General features: G+C 34.4%; 1 protein-coding gene across 3 annotated transcripts in view; it reads right to left on the reverse strand.

The window, feature by feature from the left end:
* The window catches only part of LOC132795315 (tyrosine-protein phosphatase 10D), a 33,009-nt gene extending 23,654 nt beyond the window's left edge, over window positions 1–9,355 (reverse strand). For all 3 annotated transcript variants that reach the window (XM_060805969.1, XM_060805968.1, XM_060805967.1), the window contains exons 1-2: window positions 9,133–9,355; window positions 7,601–7,946 (exon numbers count right to left, since the gene is read on the reverse strand). In XM_060805969.1, coding sequence (XP_060661952.1) covers window positions 7,601–7,735 — 135 coding nt within the window. In that variant the 5' untranslated portion in view covers window positions 7,736–7,946; window positions 9,133–9,355. The remainder of the gene's footprint in view (window positions 1–7,600; window positions 7,947–9,132) is intronic.
* Window positions 9,356–9,779: the final 424 nt, after the last annotated feature.

Here is a 9,779-nt window from a genome sequence, read left to right on the forward strand (position 1 = left end):
ACGTTTTTGATAGAGCGAAAGGGTAGAAGAATGTACTACAAAAATACTAAAAAAATATACTGAATGGTAAATTTGATATATATTGATATATTATATATACTACGTTTAACTGCAAAACAGCGAGTTATTATTACTAAAATATACCGAATTAAAATACCACACAAATACTAAAAATATACCAAAAATATGTATTTGGTATATACTATACTATATATACTACGTTTAACTGCAAAACAGCGAGTTATTATTACTAAAATATACCGAATTAAAATGCCACAAAAAATACTAATATACCAAAAATATGTATTGGGTATACTGTTGTAGTACTTCATTTACCGAACATTTCCTTTGGCATATATTTATTTTGTTTGGTATAAAAATATGCCAAATGAATATACTAAAAAATACTGAAAATACCATAATATATATTGAAATAGTTCAATCTAGTACCAAATCAATATTTCGAGCATTACCTTTGGTATATTTCTAGTATTTTTGCGGTATATTGGTATATTTTAAGCACTGTTTTGCTTTTATTCAAAATCTGTATCTTTCTTACTTGTTATTAGTTTATATCTTTGATAGAATCTAAAAATATATCTTTATTTTCGATTATAAAGTTGTAATTTCTCCTTGATCTATTTTATAATTTAACTTGTTACTTATCCCAGACTAATTTTTTGTATAACAAACGAATTCCATACAAAGTCAAAATATCTATTTAAAATTGTTACTTTTTCCAGATATAAGTTTTTCTATTATAAGCGAGTTCGATATTTAGTTGAACTCTCAAAGAAAGTCTATTTCAAATTCTTACTTTTCAGATACTGTTTATGATAAACAAATTCGATATTTAGATGCTTTGCTATTTATTTGCTTTGCTCAGACACCATAAGAAATCTTAACTACAACCTCAACAGTTCCCAAAACGATAATTAGCTATCGATAACTGTAAAGTTGTGGCAGATTTATGCAGAGGTTCCGGGTTTCCGGGTAAAAGTGCTCAAAAGTTATTTCGTGTGACAGGCGGAGTGGCAGAGTGGAAAAAAAAGAAGTGCAGATATGCGATGGGTTAATGGTAAGGGAAGCTAAGGAAAAACAGAAAACAGAGAAAAAATGAGCCCTGTTCTTGACACTAGTTTACACTACTTTACACAGCACTCGCTGCCTGACAGCACAAATAATTTGCCGCTAAATGGTTGGCTATTTTTAAAAAGGCACTCCATCAAGTGACGACTGGCAATGCCGGATGGGTGCATGCCACAATCCCACAGACACAGATGTATCTATATGTAGATGTACATGTGTTGTGGAATATCCCAGAGTTCAGTGTTGGGAGCGACAAATGACAGTCGGACTTGACTTGACTATCTCTCCTCCACTTATTTTGCGCTGTCTTCCAACCGCAACAAGAAGTTGCGAGACGACAAAAACCAGCTGTAAAAACGAACAACATAAACTGCACAATTTTAGTTCATCCATTTTTGGGGCCAGCTTTTATTAACTGGCATAGAATCTCTTACACAGAAGATACAAAAGCAGACACTATGCATACCAATAATAACCACAGAATGAGCAATAACTTCATCATTGAAATGCATTCCAGTAAACAAAAAAACGAAGCTAAAAATGCAGACCACACCCTGAGGGAATGGGAATTGGCATCGAAATTGAATGAGCACGAAGAAGAAATCAACGAAAACCGCTGCCCCCAAAAAATACGGATTCGTTTACGGGTTAATTAATTAAAATTAGATCAGAGACGATCGCAAGTGCAGCAAAAGCAAAAGCGAGAGCAACACCAACAAATAAACAGAACGAAGAACACGAGTAAACTTTAAATTACAGCAACAAATTTACAAACAACTTCAGCATAAAACGAGTGTTCATCAGCTATGACCGACGTGTGGCATACCCTATATAAAAAATCACATTACAGACATTCAATAAATAAATTATCGACTCTAAAATAAATTACCAACTAAATCTTAAACTCTCCTCTAGAGAAATATAATAAAATATATAGCAAATTAAAGTAATTTCGAAATTGATTAAGTCAAATATCGACTTTAAAATAAATTACCAACTAATACAGCAACTTTCCTGTAAAGATGTTATAAAAATATAGGAAATTAAAGAAATTTTAAAATTTCTATCATCATAAATATACTAACGAGATTTGCGAAACTTTTAGCTGTCAAATATATCAAATTATCAACAGTTATAAGAAAAAAAACCTTACATTTGATTTCAAACTGTTGCAAAACACATAAAGAATAAATACTCCATAAATTTAACAAAAAATTACAAAAATGAACTTTAAAGTTATCAGAAATATACTAGATTTGCCAAACTTTTTAAGTGTCGCATTTAAATAAATAAAAATGTAAACAGTTATATAGAAAAATAACTCATACTTGATTTCAAAGTGTAGTTGTAAAACACATAAAAGTTCCACGTAAATCATAAATATTAACATTTGCAATAAATAAACATAAACAAAAAAAGAAAACCCCCGAACAAATCAACTTTTAACAGATATTGTGTAGCAATGATTTTGGCTAATAATCGAATGCAACAATGTTGCATCGATTGAATTTTGCGGCGAGCGAAGAAGAAGAAGAAGAACAGTGCCAGTTAAAACTGGTATGCAGTTATTAAAATCGAGGGAAAATCGAACTCGCGGTGTCATAAAAATGCAGTTGTGCAATACGAGAGTCATAAACATACAACCACAGATGATGATTGTAGGGTATAGGAAAAATATAAATCAAACAATCCAATTGCCTCATGTAATTGAGACTAATAACAACGTTACACACACACAGAGACAGAGACCGAGTTAATAGACCCTCAATTCGGGGTGCTTCATTTAGAGAGAGAGAGAGAGAGAGAGAGGGTAGAAAGTGCTGACAATGGGATGAGCTTTCCAATTAAACTTGCGTTTGATCTTTGAGCGTAATTCCAAAATTGAATTATGCCGAGCGTTGCCAGATAACTGATGACAACAGAACAGCAAGTTGGCAACATTAGCGCATCATTTACATATCTAAAACAATCGACAAAGCGACGAAGAGTATAATAAAAAATAAATAAAAAAGAAAAATGAAACAAACAAAAACATAATAATAAAAAAGAATAATAACACTACAAAAAAAAACCAAAGCGAGAGAAGAACAAAAGCAAACTTCAAGCGCTGATGTCATCGCACTTTTTGGGGGGAGGACGCGCTTAGTAAGCATTGAATCAAGTTGAATTGAGCTGAGTTGGGAGTGTGCTTGTTGACTACTCATTGGTAGTGGGTAGTGAATGGAGTAGTGAGCGGTGGAGTAGCGAATGTGGATTGTGTGCAGCCAAGTTTTTATACCCGCTACCCATAGGGTAGAAGGGTATTATAACTTTGTGCCGGCAGGAAATGTATGTAACAGGTAGAAGGAGGCATCTCCGACCCTATAAAGTATATATATTCTTGATCAGCGTCAACAGCCGAGACGATCTAGCCATGTCCGTCTGTCCGTCCGTCCGTATGAAACACTGGATCTCAGAGACTATAAGAGCTAGAGCTATAATTTTTTTTCGACAGCATTTGTTATGTTTGCACGCAGATCAAGTTTGTTTCAAATTTTTGCCACGCCCCCTTCCGCCCCCGCAAATCAAAAAAAAATCGAATAGCAAGCGTTATTTTAAAGCTAGAGCTGCGAATTTTGGCATATACAATGATAACTATAGTAGTTGTGATTCCTGAAAATTTGATTGCGATCAGATAAAAATTGTGGAAGGTATTAAATAAATACTTTTGTATGGACAAAAACGCCTACTTACTAGGAGTCTTAGTTGCTTTGGTCGACAATCTGGTATATTGTGCCGTCTATGGAATATTTTGAATGTGGTACCATATCGATATACCAAATATACCGCTCGGTATATTTTTAGTCTTTTTTTGTAGTATTTTCGGTATATTTTAAAAATAATACAGCAATATTTTGGCTTTATTAAAAATGGGTAGCGGGTATCTCACAGTCGAGCACACTCGACTGTAACTTTCTTACTTGTTGGTTTTGGTTTTTGGAGACACGTAATCATGATCATTTCAAAAGTCAAGGCAAAACTTTTTATTCTTCAAAAGAAAATAATAAAATTACAACAATTATTTTTATGTTTATTCTTTTTGTTTATGTTATTTGTGTTGGCACGTGAGCCACAAGACGAAACAACAGTCAGCGGCCGCATTCCGAATGACTTTAATTGCAAAACTGCAAAAGAAACAAAAAAACAACAACTCTGAGACGCGACAATTCTCTTCTCAGATTTTATATAAACAAAATGCCAAGAGAGAGAGAGAGAGAGAGAGAGAGAGACGGTTTGTTGTTGTTGTTGTTGTATTGATCTGACAGGACAACTTTAAGCCGGCTAGAAACAAGTAACAAGCAACAAAACACACACACACACACACACAGTAGTCACTCAACCTTGAGAGACTATTCAGATTTACAAGTAGTACTTTTTTTCTGCTTCTTTTTCCTTTTTGTATACTCTTTGCGACGGGGCATAAACAAATAAGCGAAACATCTGTCTTCAAATTGAATTACGACAGGAATTTGGATTTGGATTCGAGTTACGGCATTGCAAATGATTCTTTGTTTATATCAAGGTGAGAATGGAGCTTTGATTCATCAATAAATGCCTTAAGAAATGTGAGTCTCTAGTTATTATTATTGTAGTGTATTTGGCTGTTTGCTATGCGCAGCTAATTCGAAAAGAAACCAGTTGTAGATTGAGGTAAATGCCAAAAAAATTCAGAGAGAATTACGGGCAGCGACTAAAGTAATACCCTATATATAGCATATAAAGATAGAATAACTAAATTGCATATTAGATATTAGAGAATGGAAGATATATATCGTAAATTTATAAATTATAGTAATTAGCTATGTGATGTAACTTGAAATTCTCAATAAAGCTACAAATAATTGGTGACATTACGGTGTTATGGAATCGCGGGTTTTAACTCCCATTCAACGTAAACAATGAACGCAACGGAACGAAATGAAATGGAATGAAGTGGAATGGAATGATCGAATAACAAGAAAACAACAACAATAACAAAACCGGCTGAGCAAGTGATTAAAAAGTTTATGACACCAACTAAAGGAAAACGAGGAGAAGGAGGAGGCGGAGGAGGAGGCGAAGATGGAGAAGGAGACGCAGCAGAGGCAGAACATGAAGAACAAAATAATAAAAATGCACAAAATGTACAATGTACAAAGCTAAGCAAGAGATTTGAATAAATTGTCTGTTGATACCTAATTGCGTATGCAAGAGCAAGAGAGAAAGGGAGAGAGAGGGAGGGAGGGAAACAGATGTACTTAGTAAATCTCCCAATTGACCTGCAACGGAGCCACAATAACAATCGAAATTTAATGACTCTAACGACGGGTTCACCCAGAAAATATATAAAAAAAAAAAAAAAAAACACAACGCAACACAGAAGCAGAAACATAAACAATAAAACGTGTCGCGACTAGAGAAATACCCTGTAAGAACTAATGAAAAATTCATGAAATTTGTAGAATTTTTTTTAATTCCGAATTTTGTTATGAATGACTTTTGCAGTTTTTTATTACAAATTACATTTTGATAAACAAATATTTTCTTAAATTCCTTTGAAATTTTCAGACCATTTAGTTCAAAGAAATTCCGAATTTTGTCAGTCAGAAAATATAATATTTTAATGCAAATGATTGAATGGCTCATTACAAAGTAAAATTTGATTAAAATAAATATTACTTGAACATTGTTTCAAAACACATCCTCGATAAATTATTATTATTATAATTCCTTTAAATTGTTTAGACTATTTAGTTCAAAGAAATTCCGAATTTTGTCACTTAGAAAGTAAAGTAATATATTAATGCAAATGAATAACCTTTGCAAATGAGTTTTACAAAGTAAAATTTATTAAAAACCTTTCTTTAAAATGTGGCAAACATATTTTTGTTAAATTATTCGTAACAAATGAAATAAAAACTTGTTCGGAAGTTTTGTCATTATGAATTTCGGGGAATTTTAAAGTTCGCATTTAATCACATAAAAACATACCCAAAAAAAAAAAAAAAACTCCGACCTTTATCTAACAAAAATGCACTTGAAGTTTGCCCAACAACAACATTAATATACAGACCTGCTGCTGACCTGAAAAGATGATCTCAACAATTATATGAAAAAAAACAAATCAGAAAAAAAAATGACTCGCATAACTTGATTGCATCGTTCTCATTCTCCATTCTCAACCTGAAAGTGTACAGGGTATCATTTTTTTGAATTTGAAGAAGCGAAAGTTGTTGCAGTTGTTTATTTAATGAAAACCCAAAATGGTACAATGTACTATAATATGTACAAAAGCAAAGTATTTGAATATGATATTCGAATTGGAATGGACTGGAGAATACTAAATACTGAATGAGGACAGATCGCAACCAGTTAATGAGCAATCTTGAAGTGATCATCAGTTCGCTAAACAGACAAACAAATACGAGTATTATTGATTCAATTCGCTTCAACAAGCGAAATTTATCTTATGATCCCGAAATACTCGTCGTAGTACGACGTGTACTTAACAGGCAACAATCTCATTTCTCTGGAATTTTGTCACACCTCTCATCTTTCCCCTTATTCCCCCATTTGTGTGGTGTTTGTGTAGTTCATAAGCGAATTCGTGCGAAATATTTATAGATCTGATCTGATATATAGACCTGTGAGTTGTGATTAAAGTTCAACCAAAACATTTGCAGCTCTATCAGATTTCAGATTTCAGCAAAACGGTAAATGCAACATTAATTCCAAACAATTCTATTCTTTTTCTATACTTTCAAATTAATCATCAATTAAAAATAATCACAAATTTCGTCGAAATTCGAATTCTTTTTTAAATGATGCAAATAATATATACGCAATCCAAATATTATTTACTCTTTACTTCTAACGAACCCAAATCGAAATTTAAAACTAAATTGAACTAAAATAATAACTGTGTAATAATATATATTATTTTTCAAATATTTATAGAACTTTTTGCCGATCTCATCTTTTAATTGAATGCGATTAAATAAATATTTGCAATTAATGTACTTTTCAATTATTGAATATTCAAACCAAAGATTTGCATTCGAAATTTAATTCAATTTATTTTTTTCGCATATTTTAATTGAAGAATAATAAAATTGTTTACGACATAAACGAATACAAATGTGTGTGTCGAATATTAAAATATAAATTTAAATCTTTCAAACGAACTCAATATTCCATTATAATATTGCAATCGAAAATAAAAAAAGGAGAATTCGAAGCTGTGTAATTGCAAGCTAGTTATCGATATATCGATAGTTTAACCAAGCACACCGTTAATTTCGTTCACTGTACATTTGTGTGTGTGACGAATTTTAGTGAATTACGAAGTTCGGAATTCCCAGCAAGCCCAACAACGAGTGGAAAGTGTGGAAGGGGTCAAATGTAATGAAACGAAAAGGAAAAGAAAAGGTAGCTAAAGGTAGCACGTAGAAAGAGGGGAAAGAGGAAAGAGAGTTGAAATAACGTCACTCACCTGTGGCCAGCAAATTGTCAAAATGATAAAAGCAAGTAAAGTGTGTTGTTGTTGTTGTTGTTGTTGTTGTTGTTGATGTTTTTTTCGTTTGTGCTTTTGTTGTAGCAGTTGTTGTTTTTGTTGCTGCTGCTCCATTGCGAGTATAGTAGAAATCCCAAAAGTCGCTCTTCTTCTTGTATTTGCAGTTGTCGTTGTGTTGTTGTTGTTTTTGTTATAACATCATTTGTCTTTATGTTTTGTGTGCGTGAATAACTATCACTCTCTCTCTCTCTTTCTTTCTTTCACTTAAATAATATTGCACTTGGTTTTGTGACAGCGAAGGCGGCGTTTTTAACTATATGTAGTACTATAACAAAAACAAGAATTACTTTTAAAATTGTTGCTATTTTTTTTGGTTTTTTTTGCGCTAATGACTGTGACTGCGACTGCGACAGCGGCAGAGTTGATGACGCGAGCGACGCTGACTGCAATTCAAGGAATGCGTCGCTGCCAAAATGCTGCTGCTGAGAGCGCCAGCAAGATCCTCTCTTGAATAATGTCAGGCGAGCGAGAGCGAGAGAGCACGCTGCCGCTGCTACTTGTTTCTGCAGGTAGAAAGCAAAGCAAAGCAAATGACGCGTCGCTGCAATCTGTGGTGCAAAGAGAGCCACGCACAAGTGCGTGTGAATGTGCATTGCGCACACATACACACATCTGCACGAGTCTCTTTGTGTGTGAGCGAGTGCGTGTAATAACGGCGCTTTACAACCGACGCAGTTGTTGTCTCTTCTTCCTCTGCTGCTGCTTCTTCTTCTGTTATTGCGGTTGGCATTACGAAATAACTGCGCGTTCGCAACGGCAATTACTAAGCAATTGTTGTTGTTGCTGATTTAATGCTGAAGCTGTTCTTCTACAATTATTGCACCCCCACTCCACCTACACCAGCATTTGTAATTATATTAATGCTAATTACACGCATTTATTTCAACAACAGCAACAACACTGCGAATTGCTGTCGCCGCCCTTTACTCGCACATACACACACACACACAGCCAGTCGCTCATTCTCATGTACGAAATGCGGCGGCGCAACAGCGACTGCGGCAGCGACGTCGCAACAAAAGAAGACAAAATAAATTCACTTGTAATTGTTGTTGTTGCTGTTGCTGCTGCTGGCGACGTCGCTGCTGCATTAATAAAATAAACTAGTCACGTTTTGGTTGATGCTTTTAGTACAAATTGTTTCTTTTTGTTATTTTTCGGTGAAATTTCAATGGCCGTCGACGTCGACGCCGCTGTCGCAGCCGCTCTGCATTTTTATGCGCAAATTCAAAGCAAAAGAAAAAAGCAACTATTTTAAATTAGTTATTAACTAATACAAGTAACACACACATACACACACACACACACAAATTAATTAAGGCAGCAGCCACGGCGGCGTTGTAAACACTCCAACACACTCTCGCACACACACACAAGCATAACACAACATGCACATAAATAAGACGAGGGGAAAAAAATTCACACACACGAGAGTCTTGTTTTTTATTTACTTGTTGCCGATAACTTGAACATTTGTGCTATTTCCTTTTTATATGCAGGGGCGGCTTGGCTTTGCGCCAACAAAAACAAAACAAAAAAACACAAATCCGAGAGCGTAGTGCGGCGCAACAATTTGTTTAAAACATATTGTTAAATGACGAAATTAAATGCGCGCGGAGCTTCGCAAGCAACAAACACAAATATATATGCCGAACCGAACCGAGCCGAACGAAGAAGAGCATAAAAATGAACAAAAACAATACAGCCAGCGTGACCGCAGTTTGAATTGCCCAAAAATAAACAGATAAAATATACCAAGACAGTGTTGCTTTGGTATATCGGTAGAGGCACCTGCAAAACTCCCACAGCTGCACTAGCAACTCAGCAAGTAATCGATATCGATAGCTAACAGTGCATTAACAGCGATAGGTAATTACTGAGTTTAAATGATGTTAGGCGCCATGACTTAAATTATATTAAACAAAATATGTATATCTACATTTAATATTAGTAGTATTATTTTTAGAGTGCAGAAAAGTGTTTTACTTGTTTTTTTAGCCCATTTCTAAGGCCACTAGGAAGTGCTTAAAAACAGCTTAAACTTGGTTGCAGCGCCTCAAGTGCAACGTGTAAGAAAAGGGCGTTGTAATGGGCACAT

The sequence above is a fragment of the Drosophila nasuta genome, chromosome X (assembly GCF_023558535.2).
Source record: "Drosophila nasuta strain 15112-1781.00 chromosome X, ASM2355853v1, whole genome shotgun sequence".
Classification (NCBI taxonomy): Eukaryota; Metazoa; Arthropoda; class Insecta; order Diptera; family Drosophilidae; genus Drosophila; species Drosophila nasuta.